We start from the raw sequence: 24,555 nt of genomic DNA, 5'->3' as shown, positions 1-24,555 counted from the left end.
CTAAAACATCCTGGCTCCCACCCTATCAAACACTAGATTTGCAATATGTAGAAGAAGGGCATTCCTACCCGGGCAAACAAGTTTTTCAGGTAGTACCCAAAAATAATTTATCAGCATCATCAGACTCCCAGCTCTCTTACCTAGCACGAAATGCCAAAGCGGGGGGGGGGGGGGGGAAGAGACAAAGCCCCAAACCTGGGCTCTCCGGGCTGCACCCTGGGCTGCCAGCACAGGGCTGGGGGGCAGCCCCGGGGCCACCGGCTCCTCCCGGAGGGACCCCCCGGGCGCTGCCCCGGCCTCCTCCCGCCGGCGCGGCCCTGTGCCCCGGGAGCTGCCGCCCGAGACCGGCGTCCGGCCCGCCCGGGCCCACAGAGCAGCGCGGGCCCCGCCGCTGCCGAGCGGGGCTGCGGGAGGGACGCGCGGGGCAGCGCGGGGACAGGCCCCCCAGCTCTGAGGAGGAAAGCCCCTCGGGGGAGCGGCGGGGCGGACACAAGGCACCGGGGGGGGGACACAAGGCACCGGGGGAGGGACACAGGGCACCGGGGGGGGGGACACAGGGCACCGGGGGAGGGACACAGGGCACCGGGCGCCCCACAGACACCGGCGTTCCCCCGCCCCCCCCCCGCCCCCGCCCCCCCCCCCCCCCCCCGCGGCCCGGCGGGCCCGTTGCCGGCTCCGGACCCCCCCCCCCCTCCCGCCGTCACACAAAGCGGGGCCCGGCAGGTGCGGAGGGCCCGGCCCGGCCGGCGCCAGGCCCAGGTGAGGCGGGGCCCGGCGGCGGGACTCACCGAGAGGACGCTCATGCGGAGCGGCGCCTCCAGCACGCACGCCATCTTGGCGGACGCGGCGGCTCCGGCGGGGCCCTCACGCGCGCGCCGCGGCCGCCGCCGGCGGGCACGGGCTCATGGCGGGGGGGGGGGAGGGGGCGGGGCCGCCGCGAGCGCAGCCAACGGAACCGCCGCCGCCTCCGCCGCCCCGCGCCTGCGCGGCCCCGGGAGCGCGTGCGCCGCGCGGCCCCGCCCGGGCCCCGCGGGACCGGCAGGGACGGCAGCGGCCCCGCTGCACGGCAGCCCGGCAGCCCGGCCCCTCTCCCTCCCTCCGCCCGGCCCGGCTCAGCTCCGCCGCCTGCCCCGGCAGCCGCCCGGGGCTCCTGGGACGGCGGGCAGTGCCGGGGCTGGGCGGGGGATCCCCCCTCACCCCGCATTTGCAGCCTTGGGAGGTGCCGGGAACCAGCTACAAGGGCAGAGGCTTCATCTGGACGCAGCCCTGCCCTGCCCTTTTCCTCACGGCGCCTGAAGCAGACGGGCAGGGGTCCCTTTTCTGCCACTTCTGTTAGAAATGAATTGTAGTGTTGGTTTTGCATTTTAGTGTTAGAAATGTAGTGTTTGGTTTGGTTCACATATATATATATATTCTAGTGTTAGGAATATATAGTTTGCTTGACCACATATATATTAGGAATATATAGTTTGTTGACCACATATATATACTTTAGTGTTAGGAATATAATAGTTTGTTTGAGATAAGTGAGATATCTGCATTTTCCAATGACACCAGGAGTGGTTTATGGCCCAAGAAACTGAGAGACTTAATTGGGCTCCATCTGGGGGATCTGAACATGGAGAAGGATTGATGGCCCAAGATAAGGATGAACAAAGCCACTTCTATGTTGCTCCTCAGGGCAGGATGACACCAGGAGATTGTTAATTGGGAAGACAGCCAAGGGGGCGAGAAAGGTCAAAATTTTACCTTAAAAGGTAAAAAGTAAACTGCTAGAATGGAATGTGTAAACAGGGGCAGGAAACTTATAGGATAATTTGAAGCATCGGATGGGCTGGAAACCCTGGAGTGCCCAGCCAGGGGGGAACAGGGGAGGGAACTTTGTGTCGGGAATAGGGAATATAAACTGTTATTCACCTTGCTATAGGTGTGCCTGCTTGCTTAGGTCACCCATTCTTGCAAGGATGTAAATAAACTGTGCTTGGCTGAAGGATCCGTGTGGGCCTGTCATTGGCGCGACAGACGTTTCTCACACTTCTTGTTGCTTTCCTGCATTTGTGTTTTTTGCAGAAAACACCCCCCCCCCAAAAAAAAAAAAAGAAACCCTTGCTATAGACTTGTACAATATCTGGTCTTTGCATTAGTCCCCCTGTACTTCACAGCTCGAGGCACGGGGATGCAAGTTCTGTCCACCCGTCGCCCCTGAAAACAGAACTCCACGGCAGGAAGGGCAGTGCAAACACCACAGGTCAGGGTGGTACTGGCAAGGGAAGCACAGGTTTGCCAGCTGCTGGCAAGTGTAGAGGATAAGGGGAGCACAGCAAACACAAGTTGACTTTAATGGCTTTTAATGCTAAAAAAATACTCCACTTCTGAAAAAAAAGCGATCCCCCTTTTTTTCTCCAAGTAGATGAACAACGTGCTTGGAACACCACACCCGGGTGCCAGCCTGGAAGGAAACAGGTGAACACCCTTCCCAGGCACTTCACAGGTAACAGCAAAACGGTTTTTAGACTAAGTGCAAGTCATATACTGAAAAATCTGATGCAAGCGGCTGACAGAGAAATGTCTTCCAGATGTTTCTTACCAAGCTTTTAAAAAATTCAGCAGTTTTCAAAGACTCTAAAGGTTCTTCTTAAATAGGACTGAAGACTCCCCATCTTAAAAGCTGAATAAAATGTGTCAGCCTTCCTTAGTGTTTTACATAGTTTTTGGAGCAGATGGTCTTTACTGGAGAAGCTTCAAGTTCAGTGGAATTCTACATGCAGCAGAGGATCTTGCTGACAGGAAAAATCCATAATGGGATGAGAGCCCAGGAGAGGAGGACACTTCAAACTGCAAAGAGGGGGTGAACAACTGCAAGAAAGGGCACAGTAACTCAGATGTAGATCAGACATGGTCTGTACTCTGAAAGATTTTATGTTAACTATGTTTACCAGCTGCACTCTGCTCAATAATGCTGAAGTAGTTTATATTAAAAAAAAATAAAATTTTAAAGATTCAGAAATCAGTGTTCTGTCTTGTCAAAGTATCCTGCTTTCTAAAAAGCCAAACCACATTTGCCAGAAAGGGGGAGACATGGGACAACACACAACAGAACAGTTTGCTTTAAAAACATACAAAATTAAGACTAAAAATTCTGTAACCTACATCTTCCACTCCAGTTCACAGATAATCTGGCAGCTGAAGACCATGCTCAGATTTCTTAGGAGAGTTTTCAAGTTCATAACACAACTTAAACTTAAAATACTTTATTTCCATGATAGTCTTCAGACTTCATCAGGCATGCTTAGGATTTCAGCATGGCAGACCCAGGACCCTTAAAAGATACTCAACTGTCTTCAGCAATCTAGCTGGTAGTTCACAGGTACTTCAGATAACCTGAGGGTTACACCAAATGCTTCCACTTTTCATCACATATGACCACAGCTATCTTTGGTGGGTGTTTGGACACACCAGCAGGTACAGAGGGACACAGGAGCAGTATTAAGTGCCCCACTAATCATTTAGTAAACAACACAGCATCCTCTGGGGGGGGGGGAAATGTGAATGGTATCAACCTACCAGTATGAAAGCTGTTCATCAGAACTATGAGAGCATTCATTTTGCCATTTTCTAGCCCTTGAATACTTAATCTGTGTTTAGCTTTCATAGTGAGCTACTGCCAGGAGAGGAACCAAGATGAATCCCAGAATGTGGAAGTCATTTTAAAGACACCAGTCTTGTCAGTTGTTTCCCTGCTACAAAACTCTCACCAATCCGTTTCACTCATGATTCCCTGCCCAGTTCCCTGTTCCTGTCAGGATGCTTCCTTCTCCACAGTGCCTGTGCCTTAGAGGAGTAAAAGCACCCAGGGTTTACCTCTGCTCTCAAGGGCAGCACAGTCACGAGGGAGTCCTGCTCTGTCTGGACTCCCAAAAGCTCAGCACAGAATTCCAGCAGAACTTGACTGCAAGACTTATGTCCTATGACATCTGTTCTTGAAACACTCTCCTGTTCAACAATTCCATAACTTTTGTTATCCTCACAGCCTCTTAGGCCAAAGGAGTGCCATTTGTTTGCTAAGAATTCAGGGCAAACTACAACAGTAAAGATAAATCTTCCAAGAGGATCTATATTCTGGCAGCTCCTACTCTCCCTCAGCTGAAGGTACTCTGAAGATTCAAAATCCAGTTTTAGGAATTGGACAAGTTACATACTACAGGAAAGAAGTGGCAGGAGAAAACTTAGGCTAATGATAATGGCAGCCATTACTGTCGCAGGCAACTGAGAAACATCAACCACCTTGTATGAAAAATACAACACAGGCTTAATGAGTAAGAATTGAGACAGCGATGATGTCCACATTTAGGAAGCTGTTCAGCCAGACTGCTTGCATTTTCTGTCATTGTTCTCAAGTTGTCACAAACAGCACATGAGTGAGGTTTTTAAGAACAAAGATGCACTCTTCCATGGTTCCCACAAAACTGTCATGCTTCAAATTAAGAGACTTGGTCCCCTATCAAAATTGTAATTAAAAGCCAATGCTGGACAAAACACAATTGTTTCCGACCATGAAGTTTTTCTATGGCATGAATATCACCAGGAACAAAAATCTTCACTCTTCTATTGCTGTTTTGCTATCATGGGAATTCTACTTTCAAATTTAGTTCACGGAGTTATTGCATATGCTACTCTGTATTAAAAGTTCAGTATAAAACAAGACAAAAGCAATAAAATCAAATCATTCAGTCTTGTAAGTCAGACATCCTCTCACTTCGAGTTACAGTTTGATGGTCCTTTTCTTGTCAAAAAACCTTGTAGAGCAGTACAGCTGAAGTTACCCAGTAAACACTAATAACCAAGAACTGAAGCAAAATCATCTGATTATACATGAGCTTTAAAACCTTTAACAAAGCACTTTGTTGGAGAAGTCTGTTTCTGACTTAGCTGTTCAACCCAGATAAATATTCTTCCCTGTGAGAGGTTCATATGGCCTCTTCAGCTCAAGCAAGATGAGCAAGATCAAGTAAGATTAAAAGCACGAGCAGTTCACCCCAGTTCTCACCACCTTCCCATGAAAAGGCGTGGAGAGAACTTATTGACACATCACATGAAATATTATTCTGTTTTATCTTCATCCTCTGCAGCATAGATGGCTTGATTCCTTCTCTTAATTTTTTTAATGCCACTGTTCCCATTCTCACTGCCACCAACACGCTTTAATGGTCTCTCAGTTAAGCTCTTCTCTTCCCCCTGCTTGCTGGCACCAGATTTCTCCAGCTCCTCATTAGTGGAGTCCATAGCATCATCAGATGACACTGCCATGGAATCCGGCATGATCCGGATGTCAGAAAAGCTTGCAGAAAAGTCAGGAGGATGATCAGGGGAAGGATCTACAGAGCATGTACTCAAGTCTTCATCACCACCTTCTTCATCCAGCATTATTTCATCTGGATTAAAGGATGAAAGTCCAGAATTATCTGTATTATATTCACTGGGCTCCTCTGCTGACCCAGTACTGTCCATCTCCTCTTCCTCCTCCTCATCTTCATATTCACCCCGTGCTGAGCCCTCTTCTTTAGCTTGCTGGATCCTGGCATTGATGTCAGTAAGGCCAAACTGGGCACAAAACTCAGTGGTCTGGGGGTTGATGGTATGAACTGGTTTCACCTGTTTTTGGGGCTTGCTGGGATCATAACAAGCAGCTGTCAATGTGAAGTTACATGGAATTTTGAGGTCATGATTCAGCTCTTCTAACACCTCTTTGATGGCTTCTTCTGTCACGCTGTAATCCCACCTAAAGAAGTGTATGAAGTTTAAACATGTGCTCTAGTCAACAAGTATGTCCTGTTCCCACTGCAAAGAGAAACTTTTAAAGATTGGTAACAAATTAAGATTAAAACAGACAACTCTCTTCTTAAATGATTTCTCAGGAAATTATGTTACCTTAGGTCAACACTGAGATTCCCCTCTGCCCACCCAGGATGTGTGGGGCAGCCCATTCAATTAGCACCCAACCACACACCCCCAGCATCAGCCTCATTTCTGGTCTCACTGTGTAACTGGCAAGAGGATCAGACACTGCCTGGATTTTGCCCCTCAAATGGTGGTACAAGGTGTGTCAAACAAAAGTAACAGCCCACATAGAGCAGTAAAGAAGTGTGTATGCTCTGGAGCACAGGTCTTGTCCCCATCCCCACCCCCTCTGTTCACCAAGGCATTTAGCAAGCCCTACAGACATGGCAGGCTGCAGAACAGAGGAACTCAACAGTGAGTTTACTTCCAGCAAAATCCCACTTTCCTCTCTGCCTTGCATACAACTTACTTTGCATGGAGACCATTATTTTCAGGCATGTTCCAGGAGCTCTGAGTCACATTAACAAGACTGTTGGTGGCCTTGAGGACTGCAATCCACTCAGCATCATACTCCAGGGAATCACCTGCACTAGGATCATGTTCTACATCTATTATCTGTTTAAAAGAACACAGAAACCAGAGGAGGTGACTTATTTCTCTTGACACCAGAGACTGATTCAAGTTTCAAGGGTTACTTTCATGGTATAGAGTTTTTTAATTAAGTTTCAAGTACACTGAGCTAGAGGTCTCAGTCAAACAAGTCCTTTCAAGTTAGGCCTCCACAGAAGTTTAGAGCAGTAAGGGGGCTAAGAAAGGACTATCAACACCAGTGAAAAAGGCATTTCTGTATTTTACAGCAGAACACCCTCCTTCCTACTGCCAGCCACTGGGTAGTTAAGCAACTCAGAAGCCAGAATTTGCCTACTTTTGAGTTCATGCCACCTTCTATATTGGAAATACATCAGGAAGTGATAGGAACAGTGACACTAAGTGACATTAACCCAAATCAAACCATTCACTTCAGCCAAACTAACCTTATGAGACAGTTTTAGAAAAAACAAACAAATCAGGATACACTTCAAACCAGAGCTACACACAGGTGGATCACCACATTACTGGAGGATGTACTACTTCAGATCAGTCTTGCTACAGGGCTTAAAGTCTGGAGTAGCACCCCAGAGTACCTTTGCAGAGCAGAAGCAATGCTCTCCTTTTCTCATACTCTCTCCCATATTTAAAAGTAGCTAGATCCCACCATACACCTAAAGGACTGGAAATTAAACATCTTCTCTTTAGGTTGACTAATAAAAGCTACTTTAAATTAAAACACTTGACTTCATTTGAAGAACAAGCTGTCACCAGCTCCCTTCTCCTAGCAAAGGGGCTTTAGAGTTATCCATCCCAGAATTTAGAGCTGGCATCCAGGAAGGCCACGGATACCAACAGTGTTTAGCTCCTGGCAAATCAGTTTGGTACTCATGTTGAAAGTTCCCACAATCTAGACCTCCTACTTGTCCACTGCTCTTCCTAGCCAAGATATACACCCAACAAAAAGGAGCAAAAGGACTTCCTAGGAAGTCATATCAATCCTTCCTGGAATTCCCAACACTGAAAGGGAACTGCAATAGTCAAAAATTCGTGAGTCCAGATCTGAAGAAAGAGGCATTAGTTGACCCAAACTAAACTGGGAAAGAAGAGCCTCAAGATGGGCTTTCTTCTTAGGTCTGACATTTGTCAAAACACCACATGAGGAGATTCAACTGAGAAGAAAGTAGAGCTACTCCTCCAATTAAGTCAACTACTTGTTCTAAGGTGGAAGGAAATGGAAGGAATAGGAAAACACCAGGCCTGCATGACAGGACACAAGGTCTGCTTAATTCAAGTCAGTGTTATACAAAGCCATTCCATGCATGCACCATTTCTACTTTCTGTCCAGTTCCTCCATTTATCAGAACTATCCTTCAGCTCATGTCTAAGCACAGCACTCAGCAATTCAGCCAAGTGAAGTACTTCAGAAGTGAAAACACATGGTCCTCACCTGCAGAAAGTCTCTGTGTGGCAGGCATTTATCAAGAGCCAAAAACTTGGTTGCTTTTGGTAGCTCCTCTTTGGAGTTTGTCTAGGAAATAAAAAGTGTTAACACAGTCATTAGCATTTCTACGAAACCTGACCATTCTAAACAAGTTATAAAGAAAGATTTAAAGGCTCATTTATACAGAAAAAGACTTTCTAAAATAGAAAATCAGCATGGGATTGTAAGAGATGATGGGACAAAGAGAAAGACACACTTCACTGAAGACAAAAAGGACACTGGATAGAGATGAAGATAAAGCAAGAGCCACACTTCACCCTTAAGCAAGGCAGCTTAGTACACCCAGCCTTGCAGCAAATCTTTTAACATCACTGGAAAGAGACTTGCTAACTCTAGAAGCTCTAGAGTCACATTTTTACAGCTAAATAACTTGCAAATAGGAATAGCACATCATACCACTTTCAGGAATAAGTCAAACCAGAAGTTTTTGACCTACAGGGGCTGGTTTTTATCTACCCAGGCCACGAGACAACTTCATCTGCCAAGCCTTACTACGGGTATCCCCACCCCCAGTTAACCATGATCATCTTTTCAGTCACTCTATCACCTGGTTTTGAAGCTGTTTCATTCCCCAGTGCAGTGGGAGAGAGAGTGCTTTTCTATAAACTTCAAGCAAGAAGTTTCAGGTGCAGTACTGTTAGCAGTCCCTGAAGAAGATGAGGTATTTACATCACTGATTTATAACATCTCATTACCTTGCATTAGGCTACTAGTCTTAACGCCACTTGGTGTTTTGTGGCTTAAGCTGAGTTTTGCTAACTGAGCAAAAACATTAAGAAGTTGCTCTTCAGGACATTGTTGCCTGCACTGGAATTCTGAAATGTGCTCAGGGCACACACATTCTTAATTTTTTTTTTCCCCTTTACCTGGTGTTGCATGAAAGCTGCAAATTTAACATGCAGATGTGCTGAGAACCAGTAGGTGGGTTTCAGATGCTGCAGAAGCTCTGAAGCAGCAGGGCTTCCTAGCGTGTTGCTCTCCACTTCTTGACGGAAGAAAGATTTCATTTTTAGAAGCTGATTCTTGTTTCCATAGTGATAGATGCTCCTTGGCCAGTCATGGGACATGAATATATCAATTGGACACTTTAGCTGTCAAGCCAAAATGCATGTGGGGTAAATAAAACACGTACAATAAAGAAGTTTGGAAATTACACAGCACAAGCTGGAACACGTGTCACACGTTCTACCTCAGACCTTGGCTGTGACCAAGAGCCTCACTTTCAAAGCAAGTACAAGTACCACCAAGCCCCATCTTTCAGGTGGCCTTTGAAGTTGTCAAGGGACTTGTCTCCATGGTTTGCAATACACTTTCTTGGGACAGCAGCTGTGGTTTAGATATAGTGTCTTATAAAAGAGACTGTAGCATCACAGTGTCAGGCACTCAAAAGACAACTCTTAAAAATTGCAGCTACAGAGCAAGTTCTCTACCCATAATCTAAGACCTTCATCATGCTCATGAATTGTTTATAACCTTTGTTTAAAAGGGATAATGGCTAGGCATGATACTCCTCCTCAAAGGAAGCCCCCCTCAGAAGTCTAATCAATGTCCTAGGCACATCTTGCTTTGATATCAGCATATTTCCCTGGGCTGTATCAGAACACACACCCAGATGAAACCTGTGTCCAACTAGTAAGAAACTTGCAGCAAAATTCATCAAACTCTGTACAGTGACAGCAAACCACCTTTCTCTTATGTTCAGCAGCCCTGTACATACTGAGCATTGAAGTGTGCAACTGCAACCCCAATAACCATTCACAAGCTATTTACAAATACATCTGTTCACACCACCACCTCAGCTAAGCGCAGTAGCCCTTGTGACAAAGCTGGGAGTAGACAACAGCTCCAAAAAGAGAGGCAATCTGTCCTTTGAATTTCTCACCCTAGAGTCAAAAGTACTTCAACCACTGAAATTCATGATCAGCTGGTTCAATTTTGATTAGTTAACTTTGTACCAACCACCTTGCACGTAGCATCCATCTTCCTAAAGCTAACATGAAGCTGGAACAGAGGTGCAGAGCTGGCCTGCCTTCAGTTCTGTTAATTTTACCCAGTTGAAAAAAACAAACAGAAACAAAAAAACACTCCTGCCTGGGCCTGCTGCAGACCAGGTTTGCACTGCTGCCCAAAGCACTGGAGGAGATATTCAGGAGGAACAGCAGTGGAGTAACACCCAGCATAAAACGGGCTGTCCAGATTAGCTGGGAGTTGTTGGTAAGATTTGCTATCCAGTAGTGTACTTGTTCATAGCAGCTTCAACATCTTACTCCTAAATTAATTAAATTTACCACTGCTTTAAAAATAGATATATAATTTTTTTTACCTACCTGCTTGAGTTTGAAGACCTCGATGTTCCTCACGTGGTAAGCACTTCTAATTGTTTGTTGGTTGTATGGTGGGCACTCAAAGTGGCCTGCAACATTGAGAAAAACAGTAGTTGCCTGCAGCAATAGTTGCCTCCTAACAAATTGCAAGCTAGCTTCTGGTGCTCACCTGAGAGCAGCCCCACACACAAGGCTGCCAACATTTACAGGAGATATTGCATTTCCTTTAACATGAGGCTTACACCAACAGGCTGCTATCATTTCAAGGCAAGTATGTTGTAAAAATATGTCTACCACAATGAGCATTTCTTCCACTCTGTGTCTTATTTTCATAAAGAATACAGGACTGTATGTCATTCAGCCAGGGGAACAAAAAGAATAGGAGTTTGACTTCAATACTGAAAACCCAGGACTCATTTGAAAGGAGTAACTTTTGGAAGAAAGATTTATGTGCTGAATTCCTGAGTGAGGTTTTGTAGCTCCCTGGTGAGGTGACAACCCTCACTGCTTCCCCACACCCTTCTTCTGCAGTTTTAGGCTGCACGTGCAATCACAGACCTGCAGAGCTGTGTGCTGCACATGTAATACTAATGTACATGTAACTACATGTAAACACATGTAATACTAATGTCATGGCTACACATGCAAACGTGGTGGCACAGCCAAAGAACACAAGGTGAACGGGAACAAGCAAATGTTGGGTATTGACACAGTGAGAGCACCGAGTAGCCAGTGATCAGAATTTAAGGTAGGACATAACTCAAAAAGAGGTACCATCTAAAAGATCACAAAGCACTGCTTGAGATCTGACTCAGGCCACTGAAGCTGTGACTTTCTGTGTTTCTCTGAGAGTGCTGCCACCAACCACGAAACCACAGATGGACAGACCCAGCAGCAGCTGAAACATGCCTGTAACTGCCCACAGCCACCACAGGCTCTGGAAGAGCGAACGTGTACCCTGTCAAAAAGGACATAGCCTCCAACTTTGCCTTTGGACAAAGGAACCTGAAGTTCCTATGTACTCTTGAAAACAAACAGAAAAATTACTTTTATGGTAGCTAGCATTATTGTCAAAAAAGTCTCATCTCCCACATGCAATATTCAGGTATACAAACCGTATGCCTGATGAGAACAAATTTAATTAGCATTGATAAGTATTGGAGAGAATCACGTGTTCTAAAAACCTAGTTCAGTACTTTGCAGCCTGAAAGCTTCTCTGAAGCAGGATGGTACTAAAGAGGATGTTACTGCACAGTAATTGCAAGTAAGAGACCACTATTTCCTGTGCCAAGAAGATCAGAAAGACTAAACTATGGTCTCTTTGCTGACATCAGGTATCACCTGTGAGAAGGCTCTCCCAAGGAAGGAGGAACTGACCTCGAGATGTACTGACACTGAGCTTCAGAACACTATGTTTGTACAATATCACACTTAGGAATTGACTGTTTCACACAAGGAAAACTAAAGCCTCACACAGCATGTTAAAAGGACACTGCCATGGAAAAACCCAGACTACGCCAAAAACAACACTCAAAAGGCACACTGCTTCCTGCTGTGGTGGCCAGGCAGCTACCAACTCATCTACCACCTTCAGAAAAAAACACGTGTTGAGCCAAGAGAGGCTTCCAGCATAAGAGTTGGTTTAGCAAAGAGGAGAAGGTAGATAGTAAACGATCCATGAGCCAGCAGTGTGTCCTTGCTGACAAGAGGGCCAATGGAATCCTGGGGTGCATAAGGATGAGTGTGGCCAGTAGGTCAAGAGAGGACATTCTCCCTCCTGCTCTGTCCTGGTGAAGCCACATCTGAAGAACTGGATCCAGTCTGGGCTCCCCAGTTCAAGAGAGACAGGAAACTGCTGGAGACAGTCCAGGGGAGGGCAACAAAGGTGTTTGGGGGATTGCAGCATCTCCCTGATGAGGAAAGGCTGGGAGAGCTGGGGCTGTTCAGCCTGGAGAGGAGAAGGCTGAGGGGAGACCTTGTTCATGCCTGTAGGTGTCTCAGGGTGGGTGCAGGAGGATGGAGCCAGACCCTGCTCAGCAGTGCCCAGGGACAGGACGAGGGGCAACGGGCACAGGCTGGAACATGGGAAGTGCCACTGAAAGATGAGGAGAAACTGTGAGGGTGTCAGAGCCCTGGGACAGGCTGTCCAGGGAGGCTGTGGAGCCTCCTTCTCTGGAGACATTCCAACCCCCTGGATGCAGAACTGCAGGATGTGCCCTGGGCGATCCAGAGGTCCCTTCCAGCTCTGTGGGGCACAGCCAGACCCTCCCGCACCGCTCTGTCCCGCCGTACCTTTCCGGTAGTCGTGAGACTTGAAGATGCCCGAGATGCCGCCGATCCTCACGCCGCGGAACCGCACCACGCCCGCGTAGCCTGCGGAGACGGGAGGGCGGCCGGTCACGGCGGGGCCGGGAGCCGCGGGGGGAGGGGGAAAGCCGCCGGGGACCGGCCAGGACCCTACCGAGGTAGTAGATGTTGGGGGCCACCCACCCGCCGTAGGGCAGCTCCTGGAGGTGGTTGGACGCCTCGTGGTTCCCTCCGATGAACACCGTGAGGACCGGGGCCTTCTTCTCGCCCGAGTAGTACCTGCGGAGACAGCAGAGCCGCTGCAGCGGGCCGGGCCGGGCCGGTAGAAGGTCTGCATGTGCCGGGACTTGGCGGGCCCGGCCACGCAGCTCACCGGTAGAAGGTCTGCATGTGCCGGTACTTGGCGGGCACGGCCATGCAGCGCAGGTCCGCCTCGTTGCGTACGGCCTGGAAGTCCCCGCAGCAGAGCAGCAGGTCGGGCCGCACGTTGTGCCGGCGCTGCAGCAGCTCCAGGGTCTCGTACATCTTGTCCAGGGCGCCATGGCAGCACCCGGCCACCGCCACCTTCATCGCCGCCCCCGCACCGCGCCCGCGGGACCTTCCGCTTCCCCCGCCGCCCCCGCCCGGAAGGTGCCGCCGGCGCCTGCGCGGCCCGGGCGGGGAGCGGAGCGTCCGTGCCCGCTGCCTCCCGGGAGAGGCCCCGCATCGCTGGGTGGCACTTGTGTCACGTCAGGAAGCCGCTCCAGACTTTTTTTTTCCCCGCTGGGGTTTGTGTTTGGGTTTTGTTGATTGTTTTTTTTTTACCAGGCTCGAGGGGAAAACCACAAGGGCGCAGTTAGGCAGCGATTTGTTACCGTGTATCACCCCTGCTCTACGAACTTCTCCTCTAAACCAGCTCCACCAGCACCACATCCAAACCTCCCTCCAACACACCCAGGGATGGTGACTCCACCAGCTCCCTGGGCAGCCTGTGCCAGGGTCTGACCACTCTTCCTGGGAAAAAATCCTTCCTCATGTCCAGTCTGACCCTGCCCTGGTGCAGCTTGAAGCCCTTCCCTCTTGTTCTGTCACTGATCACCTGTGAGAAGAGACCAGCACCAACCTCTACAATGACCTTTCAGGGGGTTGTAGAGACTGATGAGGTCTCCCCTCAGCCTCCTCTTCCTCACACTAACCATTCCCAGCTCCTTCAAGCCTTCTTCATCAGATGGATTCTCCAGGCCCTTCCCCAGCTCCGTTGCCTCCTCTGTCCTCGCTCCAGCACCTCCAGATCTCTCTGGAATTGAGGTGCCCAAAACTGGACACAGCACTCCAGGTGTGGCCTCACCAGGGCTGAGCACAGGGGGAATTGTGGAGCCAGGCAGACATTCCTCTTCCCCTGCGGTAGAAGCTTTTCCTTTATGGCCTGTCTTCTGAGACTAAGAAAACACGAGTGTTCTCTACTACGTGTCGTAATTTCAGAATGTTGGGTTACTGTGTGTTCTCTTGGCCAAGCCCAGCTGAAGTGAAGGGGAAAGTTCCTCCAGCTTTCAAACCCCACCACTCTCCAGAGTAGAAGGTCGCACATTAGTGTTCCTGGGTGCACTGGGATCAGTCACTAGCTTTTCTGAGCCTTACCAGGGCACAGTGTGAGAGCTCCTGTCAGCCCAAGACATCTCCTGGGAATGCTTTCCAGCATCTCTGGGGAAGAACAGCAGCTCCTCGCACACACCGCATCTCAGAATTCCTGAAAGGGAGCAGGCAAAAGACAGAAAAGGTGTGTGAGTCTCCCGGAGAAACCTGAGATACACCATCTTGGGGAGCTTCCTGGGGCTGTCAGCAGGTGCTTCTCCTGCCCACCCAATTCATCCCCTCAGTCAAGGGAAGCTGATGCTGGAATTGCAGCGCCGGGGTTTGTTAGCTCAGGCTCATTTCTCACGCTCCGTGTGCCACTTATCCCAAGTGAACCGGTCCATAGTAAGGTCTATCAGCTTTGTTTATTTTGTAGCATGTTAGTATTTGTACACTACTCATTATGCATCTCAACATCCCTAATTCAGCATTGGGTGTTCACTGAGCAGAACTGCTCAGAGCCTTCCCCAGCAGCCTGATCACAAAGGGAAGCAGCCACACTGCTGTTTACAGGGTAAGTTAATGCTTCCCTATGTTATTGGGAATTTATTCAAGCCTTCAAGACTGTTTAAAAAGCCAGGTGGCTGAAGCACAGCTCTCTTCCACCACATGACTAACGTGTTTGGCACTGGATCAGCCTTTGCAGTCGCAGCCCCTGTGCTGAGCTGCGTGTCTCTCACGTCTGCATGTCCAGGCCCACACGACAGGACCTGCTCTTCCCTGAAGTGACCCAACACACACTCTGCCCCGTGTGACAGGCCTGAGAGGCTGAGAGGGAGCAGTCCTGAGCAACAGGCTCCAATCCGTGGGTCGTGTGGGTGGGAGGTGTTTGCCCTTTTGGCCATTGCCCACCTGCACTGACGAGTCATGTTTTTTTTCCCCCTGATCTAACTGTGGAAATTGAGAACCATTTGGAGCTCAGCTTTCCACTCCAGAGAAATGAGGAAGACCAAAAGGCACCCTGGGGGCCTGCAGATGACAGAGCTGCTTCCCTCACCTCTGAGTGGAAAAAGATCCTTTCCTGTCAAGTGCTTTTAGAATATACTAAAAGATTTCTAGCACATTTAGAAGACGCTACAATTAAGAGGAAAAGCAAAAGGGGGGAATCTGTATCTGACTTTTGGGATGGGGTAGTGTGGCCGAGAAGGGAGGTACAAAAGAGAAATGTGTATGTGTTTGGGGAGGGAGATAAACTGGAGGTGTAAGAGACAAATCCCATGTGTTCCTGCTGAGATTTTGAGATGTCCCTGTGAGCCACGGCAGACGGGGTCACAGGGCGATGTGGATGTGTGTGCCCAAAGGGAGACACTGCCTCAGCCCCACGAGACTTACCTGCAACACCGCTCTGGTGTCTCTGGGCACGGTCTCCCGCAGGGCTGTGCCCGGTAATGGCAGCGAAGCGCACCCCCGGGCCTCCCCCCGGGCCCTCCCCAGCCAGCGGCTCCGCGCCTCCTCATCCCTCCTCCTCACCTGTCCTCGGGGGCTCCCTCACGCCGCGCTGCCTGCAGGGCGCTCACCACGGCCTGGAGCCGCAGCGGGCCGAAAACCCGCCGGAGCCGAGCGACGAAGCGAAACGGCGCGGCCGGATTTCTGGAGGGAAACACAAAACGCCCCGACCCCGCGCCCCGGGGCGGGGGGGGCCGGGAGGGGAGGGAGGGGCTGGGCGCGGGGGCGCGCACGCCTCGGGCACGCGCGGGCGCCGCTCGCCCCCCTGATTGCCCCTCATTGTCCCCCGCGCCCTCCTCCTCCTCCTCCTCCGCTCCCCCTCAGCGCGGGCAGCAGCGGGGCCGCCGCAGCCCCCCTCGCAGCCCCTCTCACCCCCTCACAGCCTCCTCACAGACCCCCTCGTAGCCCCTCACAGCCCCTCGCAGCCCCTCAGTCCCCCCTCGTAGCCCCCTCAGCCCCTCACAGCCTCCTCGCAGCCCCTCGCAGCCCCCCCTCAGCCCCTCACAGTCCCCCCTCAGCCTCCTCGCAGCCCCCCTCAGCCCCTCACAGCCCCCCCTCAGCCCCTCGTAGCCCCCTCAGCCCCTCACAGCCCCTCGCAGCCCCCCTCACCCCCTCACAGCCCCTCGCAGCCTTCTTGCAGCCCCTCTCACCCCCTCCCAGTCCCCCCTCAGCCCCTCGTAGACCCCCTCAGCCCCTCGCAGCCTCCTCACAGCCCCTCGCAGCCTCCTCGCAGCCTTCTTGCAGCCCCTCTCACCCCCTCACAGCCTCTCACAGCCCCCTCCCAGTCCCCCCTCAGCCCCTCACAGCCTCCTCACAATCCCCCCTCAGCCCTCTCACCCCCTCACCCCCCCTCAGCCCCTCGCAGCCCCCCTCGACCCGCGCTGCCCGCCCGCCGCGCCTCCGGGGCGGAGCCCTCCTTCTCCTCCTCCTCCTCCTCCTCCCCCGCGCGGAAGGGGCAGGCCGGGGCGGGCGGCAGAGCGTCCCCGGCGGCGGGAGCAGCGGCGCCGGCATGGGACGGGGCGCTGCCCCGGCGGGTAGGTGCGGGGCGCCGTGGCGGGGAGGAAAACCGGCGCCGCGGCAGCGCCCGCGGGGCTTGGGGCAGGGCCGGGCCCGCGGGGCTTGGGGCGGGCGGTGGGGCCGGGGCTGGGCGGCCGGGGCAGCGGTTGCTCCCGTCAGGGCCCGGCGGCGGGGGCAGGTGCCGGGCGGGCCGCCGGTGCGCGGTCTGTCGGCGGTGGGTCGTCCCGCCGCCGCCGCTGACAAGGTCTGGAGCTGCGGGGCCGGTGTGCGGGGGCAGCCGCCCCGGGACGGGGCCGCGGGGTGTTCGTGGGAGGGTGTCGGGGCCGGGCGGGCTGAGCCGCCGTCTGGGAAGCAGCGATTGATTGAATGGAGTTACCAGGTAACGCTCAGGGTGGAGGAGGAGGAGGAGGAAATACTTGTTGTATCGTACGCGTGTAAGTCGTGGAAAGCACTCCTGCGTGGTGCTGTGGAGGCCGAGGGTGTAAATTGTCTCACAAGGGCTTTGAGAGGGCTGAGGGGCTAGCGGCGTTGGAGCAGAGGGATCCGGGTGTGGTTTCCCGCTCGGGACGGCCCGAAGCTGCTCGTTGTTGTGACCCGGAGGTGAGCGCCGGTGCAGGAGCACCTCTCCTTGGGCTGTTCTTTCCTTGTGCCGCTTGCCCCAGGACCCCGGGGACGTGGACCTTTCATCTTCTTCAATGCAGCTGTTAATACGTGGTCATGAAAGTAGGATTTTATTTTTTTGTTAAGTATTTCTTCCTGAGCAACAAAGGGAGCAGCTTTGGCTGTGAGGCTCCTTGGTTCACGGGTGGATAAATCCGATATTAAGTTGGGTATTAACTTGTAAAACTGAGATTGAATGATGGAATAATTTACTGAAGGGTGCATTCCTTCTGGAGGAATTATCTCTGAAGGTCATCATGGACTGTGCTGGTGTCAAGTAATGTAAATATTTTCAAGCCCAGGACTAATTTTATTACCTCTGTTCCTCACACTAAAGAAGGAAGCCCTGGAAGTCATGCTGTTCTGTGCCCCCCTTTCCTGTGAAGGCAGGAGAGCAGTGCAAAGGGAAGAATTCAAGAGGCAGGTAGTCTCAAAGCCATTTGCTATTGATTGCTGCCTGAAAGGCTGGGTACATTTTTCTTGGTGGTGGTCTCATGACGGGGTCTCACGTGATCTGATGCCCACTTCAGGCAATAAATTTTCCAGGCATTTACTTAAAATAGCTACCTCCTCTCTAGATTATTTCTTGTGAGTGTCTCAGGCCTGGTCGGTCTGCTCTCAGAGGTTACGTAGGGGGCAGTTACTCTCCTAAGAACTTTGAGGAGCTTGTCAGGGCTATTAGACTTCTCTCATTTTCATAAAATTATGTATGTAGTGTTTGCTGGATTGAAGTTGAAGTAAGAGGCAGTGGTTTGGGTTTTATTTCAGCATTTATGTATCTGGAAATGGTGATTAACACTTGGCTTCATACAAAATAAAAAGAGAAAAGTGGGAGTTCCCTGATGAGGGCACTTAGCCAGTTTCCCACTGCCTAGACCTTTGCAACCACTGTCATGCGTCATATTATTTTGTACTCGTCATTAACTCAGCGTTAAAGGTGGCGATGGGCAAAGTGCCTCGAGTTAAAGCTGACCTATGTGAGATTCCCAAATAAAGCAGAGATTCACTCACAAAGCATCTATTTCATCTCCTTCGGCTGCAGCCGGTGGAGCAGGTGACGAATATTGTGACTCAGGCAGTTCAGAAATCTCTGTAGTGGAGCCCTATGGTCTGACAGTCACTGCCAGTATCCCCTGGAGGTGTAAATATGATGCTGCACAGTGGAATTTGGGTTTTCCCTTTTTTTATGGTAAGGGTGTTTCCTCTGTCCTTCCTGAAGACACCTCTGCCCCTTTGAATTACACAGAAAACAGGACTTTGAATAGTAACTCTGAATTTGGCTTATCTGGGTCCAGTAGAGAGTTGTTGTGCAGTCTCGCTTCACTTCCTTGGTATAAATATTTTCCAGTACTGTTTTTACTTAAATGATTGCATGTTCTTCCCCCATAAGACTAGGTTTTCTTTTACACAGAACCGAACTTTTCTGAACACTAAATTAGAGCTTGGATCTTGTGCTCCAATAGTGGCAGAAAGAAGACAGGAAAAGTAGAACTGTGGGAGGGAGGCAATTTTCTCATTCATAATTAAGGTAGTTAAGTGCTGTCTTAAAGAACTGGTTTCATGTGTGTTACGGGACAGCCTTCTTCCACCAGACCTCACTGTTGTGTTTTTTGCTTATGTCCCTGGATTTGATTTGCAGAATTTCTGATGTACAACTGCAAGGGGAGTTGCAGCTGAGCAGTCGCTGTGCTTTGGCAGTGTGAAACACTCTGTAATGTCACGTAGTTTGGAGGATCAAGCCTTGAGCACCACAAGTGGATGTATTCTTTTTGCCACAATTCTTTCAGGGTGAAGTTGGGGAAATGCTGGGAAAGAAAGTTAAGTAGCGTGTAAATACTGATGGAGAAACTAATTCTGGTTGCAGAACAGTGTATGAATTGGATGCAGTAAGCAATATCTCAGGTCGTACTTGAAACAAGCAAGCTTGTTAAAAATGACTATTTGTTTTAATTAATATTTGGATTCATGACTGAACACTGCAGTTCACTCAGAATAAGGGAATCTTTACATTTGTCTGTTTTTCTGTTTATTTTGAGTGTCACTTTTTTTTTTTTTAATCTGCTTCTGGTTTAATACACAGGGAAAAAGAGAAATTAATAGAAATTCTTTTTTTAGTTTTGTAAAGCTCCTTTGGGTTAGTAAAGATACAGGGCAAATTACTTCTGTCTTACTGGGATGTCGGGCTTAATTTTCCCTGGTAGAAGAAAGGGGATAGAAAAGTTACGCTCCCTTAAATTACACGTTGCTTTGATCACACTGATCAGTGCCCCTGGTGGGGCTTACCAGAGCCATCAGCAGTAAGAGCTGTAGCAGTGCCAGACTTCTTGAAGGCTAGAACATGCTGCACCTTTTGGGTGTGATTTGTTACGTTTCAACAGCTGCTGCTCTTTAGTGTGAGCTGGAAGCTGGCAGGAATGGGCTTGTGGAAGGTCTGACTGGGGCAAACCATGGCTGGCTTTGCACTCCCGTGGTGGAGCATGGGTGTGCAGCAGAGTCACAGCACTTCTCCCCCCAGCCTGGAGTCACTTCTTCCAGTCACTTCTCCCTGGTGACTTGTGGGAGGGCTGTAGCGCTCCAGCTGGGGTTGGGAACTGACACTACCCTGGAGAAGTGACTCGCCTTCTGCAGAGAACTTCACCCAGAAGCTTGAATGCGTGAGGAAATAAGTGAATAAAGAGTAGTGCCATGCAGGTAAGACACAAAGAAGTCAGATAGGACAGCAGTGAGAAATGTATGGGCTCTGAATAGATGGGGGATGAATGAAAGAATATTCTTTTTTGTTATTAAATTCAAAAATCATTTTACCCTGTGGATCACTAGCAGACAGCTAGTCTGCTATAGGAGAAATTTTACCTAACTTGCTAGTTTCCAGAGATGGTTTTGGGGAATCCATAACTTCAGTATCAACAATGGTTAATGACTGAGGGAATGCCATCTTGGACACAGCTATTCCTTTGTTATTGTAACACTTTAATAAAATCACTGTAATTTGTGTAAAGTAATTGGATACTGTTAATAATAAATTAACCAGTTCCAGGGAAAATAAATGATCTTGCTAATACAAAATTGTCTTTTTCCATATAAAATTATAAACAGCCATGAGACACATTATTTAATCAAGTTCTTTCTGACCTCTTTCCTGAGCCTTGTTAATTATGTCCTTTTGAATCATCTTCACCTTACTATTGCCATGACAAAGCTCAGTTATTTTTTTTAACTCATGCCTTGCTAAGGTTCAACATCTATGCTAATGTTGGGGGCTTGCTAAATGAGCTAAGGTTAAGTTATAATTCTGTACAGATGTAAGTCTGGAACAACAATTAGTTGGCAAATTATTTCTACTCAACAGATTGGTGTTATGTGGAAAAATTGTGTGAGCTTTTACTCTCTTGCTGTGTCATCTGTAGAACTGGAAACCAGTCTCATGGGACACAAATTCCAGTTTGGTCAGTTTTAGTTCCAAGTCTCTGTGCAAAGGGAAACTGGAAGAAAGGTATTTCAGAAAAGCTGAAAGGGGTGAAATCTTTCTTAATATTATAAGCTGTCCTTCTTCCCAGCTGTCACCTCTATCGACAGGCCTTTGAGCACAAGTATTCCAGAAACAGTTCCAAGGCCCATACACTGACTGGTTCTCCACAGCAGTTTCCAGTGTACTTTTGCTCAAAAACCCTGTGAACGGGTGTTTGTGAGGGCACAGCAGCACTAGAATATTAGTTAACACTGTGACTTAACCTGAAGAGTTACACTAATTAAGAGTGCATTCACTAACTGCAAGTTAGTATTTTAGAACAATACTTCAGGGTTTAGTGCCAGGTTTATTTTTAAAAAACAATGCAGGCTGTTGTTGTTGATACCAGCGCAAATCTTTTTGAGTGTTGGGTTTGCTTTACATCACTGCTGTAAATGTGGAGAGGCTGTATGTAAGTTAGAGTTGGGGGATTTTTAATTATTTCAGGGTAACTCTACTGAAACAGATTTCCTAAGGTAAAAATTGACTTACCCAAATCCATACTGACTGCAAAGCAGTATTTGCTGTCCTGCCATGGACGGTGGTTCTCAAGGTCATGTCTGCTTGGAAGCCTGCCTTGGTAAGTGCTCCCATTGCAGTGACCTTCATGGTTCACTGCAAGAATGCCAAAGTCCAGCTTCAGTTGGTAAAGTTAGACAATCTGAAGCTATTCAACAAGAAAGGACAGGGATCGAACAAGCAAGCCTTCTCCCGTTTCTGGATTGTCAGGGGGAGTTTAAGTTCTTTGGTAATGCTTCTTAAAGAAAATTAACTGCCACGGAGTAGGGGTGTAGCTTTTTCAGTAATTAATACCTGGTTAAGGTGTAGGAAGAGCTGTCAGTTCTTCTAGTGCAGGAAAATCACTAGTAGAACCCCAGAGGGATCTGTGTTCAGGCCTGTGTTGTTCAACATAGTTATAAATGATCTGGAAGAGAGGCTGAGTAATGAAGTGACAGGGTATGCTGAGAATCACAGCACTGGGGTGGCAAGAACGAGGGGTGACTGGAGCTGCAGAAGGTTCTCACGGTACTTGGTGGTAGGAAAGTGGTACTTGATACTAGCAGATATAAAATAGTGTGCACGGGGAGAAACAGCTATCTGTTTCTGTACAGTGATGACCTCTTAAGAATCTGTGACAGTCAGGAAAGAGATCTTTAAAGTAATACAGATAAAACGCTGTGGAACTTTCTCAGCAGCAGTCAAAAAAAAAAGGGGGGGAGGAGCAGGGGGGACCAAATAGAAGCAACAGAAGTCTCTAGGAATGGGAAAGGGAGCAAAACAGAATGCTATGGTATAAATCCACAATATATTGTGTAATGAATAACATACCTCCTGAAAGTTAGGGGCAGACATTCTCCCCTCTCCAGAGATAGGGAAAAACACAGAAGAACACGACTGAAGCAGCTATTGTAAAAAAAATAAACTGGGGCTTAGCCTGGAAAATAAGCAATTGGAAATAGGATGGGTAAGGGAAGGGATTATGGTAGCAATCTGCAGCCATGGGAATAAGAAGCAATTGTTCCTTGTTTATTTTTTCACTTGAACATGGCAAGAATGAGAGGGCATCAACTGGTGCTTAAGCAAAAAGTAGTAAGTTTTGACAGAGGAAGTATTAAAACATGGCTCCCAGTTCCCCTGAACTTTTCTGGGTCCCTGGTGTCCTTTGATGAGAAGTTTCACAGGTTTGCTGCATGTGTGCTTGTTTTAACCTGCTTTCTGCAGCGTTGCCTAAGCCCACCTAGTTCTTACATTGGAGGAGGTGAGCACTCAGACCCTGTCTACCCTTTCCATGCCAAAGTCATCTCTCTTCCAGTTTGAAATGCCTGGTCCTGCTCACAGACAAGCTGTTCAAGACCTTTGGATCATTCTTGTTGCCCATCTCCTAGCTGTTCTTCTGAGACTGTATGAAAATGTTGGTCTCTAAGAGTGAATAGATTCCTCTTGCAGAGTGTCCTGTCAGTAGATCCCTGCATGTTCTCTGAAGGACAATAGTATCATTGTTTCCTCTTGGAAGGCAGGTAGCCAGAGGCACAGAAAGTATGAATTAACCCAGCTAGTTATGAGAGCAGACACTTGAGAAGGTATAATCTGAAAATAGTGAGGCTTGGAAGGGGAAAGCACTGTACACTGATAATACTGGTTTTTGAAAGGCAGTTAAAAAATTCGTTTCTGAATGTGGTTCTTGTCTCTTCTGGATATTGCACACACTTTGGGCTCCTGCATCGTAAAGTGTTTAGCTGAACCAGAAAAGCTTATGAGGGGCAGTGGAAACAATCAAAGGAGCAAAGTGGCTTCTATACAAGAACAACTGAGTAAGCAAGGACTAATATTTTTTGAAAAGAGAAGGCAGAGGGATGACATGGAATTCTGTAAAACTCAGGAATGCTGAGGACAATGTGTGTAGAGGGCTAGTGTTTGTGCTCTGTTCCAGGACAAGATCTTGATGTACTGAAGCTGGTGCCTGACAGAATTGAAGGGGTGGTAGGAGGTGGAATGTCTTGTCAAAAGGTGCTCTGGATGCAGAAAGATTCTGTGGAGTCATAAAATAATTTTGGTTGGAAAAGACATGTAAGATCGTCCAGTCCAGGGAACGTCCAAGCACATGGGAGGGAAATCCTTTGAAGGTTACTAAGTACACAGAAACCACATCCAGCTTCACAATTCTCAAAAGCTGAAAATGGTTGGAGGCCAGGAGATGACAGAAGAGTAGAATGGTTAAGGTTGGAAGGGACCTTAAATATCATCAGGTTCCAACCTCCCTGCATGGGCAGGGACACCTCCCACCAGACCAGGTTGCACAAGGCTGTACTGTGATACGTCTTTTTCTAATACTGTTTCTTGAGTGTTGGCATATAGCCACTGTTGGAGACAGATAAAGTTGTTCCTGTGTTGTTGTTTAATCTTGAGTTCATCTAATAGAACTTGTCATCTCAGAATTAGGTTGTTTTTCAAGCTCAGTGGGGTGATTTGCTTTTTGAGGTGCCTGCTTCTCTGCATTCCCACAGAGAGCACCTAAATTCATTTCTAGGTAGCTAGTTTAAGTTTTTGTAAGAACAATAACAAGTTACAGACAAAATTCCAAAAAGTACTATAGCAATACTTAGAGGACATCTCTCCTCCAGAGTCTTAACTTTGGAGGTTGAACTAGATGATCTCCAGAGGTCCCTTCCAACCCTTACTGTTCTTTAACTCTGGCAATCCTGGAAAAGACTAAGGTGGTTTGATTATAGTGTGTCAGTACTTGAAGGTGTAGAAATACATCTTCCTAAAAGCTGTTTAAAGTTAGCTGAAGAAAGCCTGGTACCTGTTTGCTGGAACTTGATGTTGAATGACCCCTTTTCCATAGTGCATGTGATTAAATAGTGAAGCACTTGGGCATATGAAGAGATGTTCAAATAGGAGTTTTCAGTTTGACTTGGTCAGATCCTCTGACCTGGGTTTTGAGGGAGGTCAGGACTTGTAGCCATCACAGTCCATTGCAGTCTCTAAAGCATGAGATAGCTTGGTGCTAAAACCTCTTAACAATCAGCTCAGAATGCCTTGCCAGTGTAAGTGGTGCAAGCACCCTGAATCCTGAAACTTTGCAGGTACCATTGTAAAAGGCTTCTTGCACTATAACTGAAACATATATATGTATGTCAAATTCCCACTGGTAGTGAGGACTGAAAAATTACCACAGGTGCAGTTCCCATTTAAGCCCTATGTACAAAAAAGTCCTTTTGCATTAAGGATGATGCATGCTGCCATTAGGG

General features: G+C 48.6%; 3 protein-coding genes across 8 annotated transcripts in view; 1 reads left to right on the top strand and 2 right to left on the bottom strand.

Moving 5' to 3' along the window:
- Positions 1–898, bottom strand: part of ARMC8 (armadillo repeat containing 8) — a 72,077-nt gene extending 71,179 nt beyond the window's left edge. For all 3 annotated transcript variants that reach the window (XM_051625941.1, XM_051625942.1, XM_051625943.1), the window contains exon 1: positions 789–898. In XM_051625941.1, coding sequence (XP_051481901.1) covers positions 789–833 — 45 coding nt within the window. In that variant the 5' untranslated portion in view covers positions 834–898. The remainder of the gene's footprint in view (positions 1–788) is intronic.
- A 2,001-nt stretch (positions 899–2,899) lies between these two features.
- On the bottom strand, positions 2,900–15,938 carry DBR1 (debranching RNA lariats 1). Of its 4 annotated transcripts, none has more exons than XM_051625969.1 (10): positions 14,179–14,262; positions 13,737–13,939; positions 12,935–13,639; positions 12,716–12,840; positions 12,547–12,627; positions 10,258–10,343; positions 8,797–9,021; positions 7,877–7,957; positions 6,308–6,453; positions 2,900–5,779 (listed from the first exon to the last, which is right to left on the bottom strand). In XM_051625969.1, exons 3-10 carry the CDS (start codon positions 13,129–13,131, stop codon positions 5,101–5,103), a joined length of 1,620 nt encoding a protein of 539 aa, XP_051481929.1. In that variant the 5' UTR covers positions 13,132–13,639; positions 13,737–13,939; positions 14,179–14,262; the 3' UTR covers positions 2,900–5,100. The 4 variants fall into 4 exon arrangements, with proteins under 4 accessions (XP_051481929.1, XP_051481930.1, XP_051481932.1 ...); XM_051625970.1 differs by having other exon boundaries at positions 12,745–12,840; XM_051625972.1 differs by lacking the exons at positions 12,935–13,639; positions 13,737–13,939 and adding an exon at positions 15,643–15,938 and having other exon boundaries at positions 12,745–12,840; positions 14,179–14,287.
- A 635-nt stretch (positions 15,939–16,573) lies between these two features.
- PPP2R3A (protein phosphatase 2 regulatory subunit B''alpha) overlaps positions 16,574–24,555 on the top strand; it is a 57,099-nt gene continuing 49,117 nt past the window's right edge. Inside the window, exon 1 of the mRNA XM_051625911.1 lies at positions 16,574–16,652. The gene's annotated coding sequence lies outside the window, so the exon portion shown is untranslated. The remainder of the gene's footprint in view (positions 16,653–24,555) is intronic.

This window comes from Apus apus, chromosome 8 (genome assembly GCF_020740795.1).
Source record: "Apus apus isolate bApuApu2 chromosome 8, bApuApu2.pri.cur, whole genome shotgun sequence".
NCBI classification, from domain to species: domain Eukaryota; kingdom Metazoa; phylum Chordata; class Aves; order Apodiformes; family Apodidae; genus Apus; species Apus apus.
This window is presented reverse-complemented; position numbering and strand designations above follow the sequence as displayed.

Bases quoted from the DNA above. Each gene is read 5' to 3' on its own strand.
- DBR1 (XM_051625969.1), bottom strand. From the start codon at position 13,131: ATGAAGGTGGCGGTGGCCGGGTGCTGCCATGGCGCCCTGGACAAGATG. The intron at 7,958-8,796 runs GTAAAGGGGAAA...TTTATTTCCTAG, and splicing joins CAGCTTTCATGCAACACCAG to ACAAACTCCAAAGAGGAGCT. The intron at 6,454-7,876 runs GTGAGGACCATG...TCTTTTAAACAG, and splicing joins CACACAGAGACTTTCTGCAG to ATAATAGATGTAGAACATGA.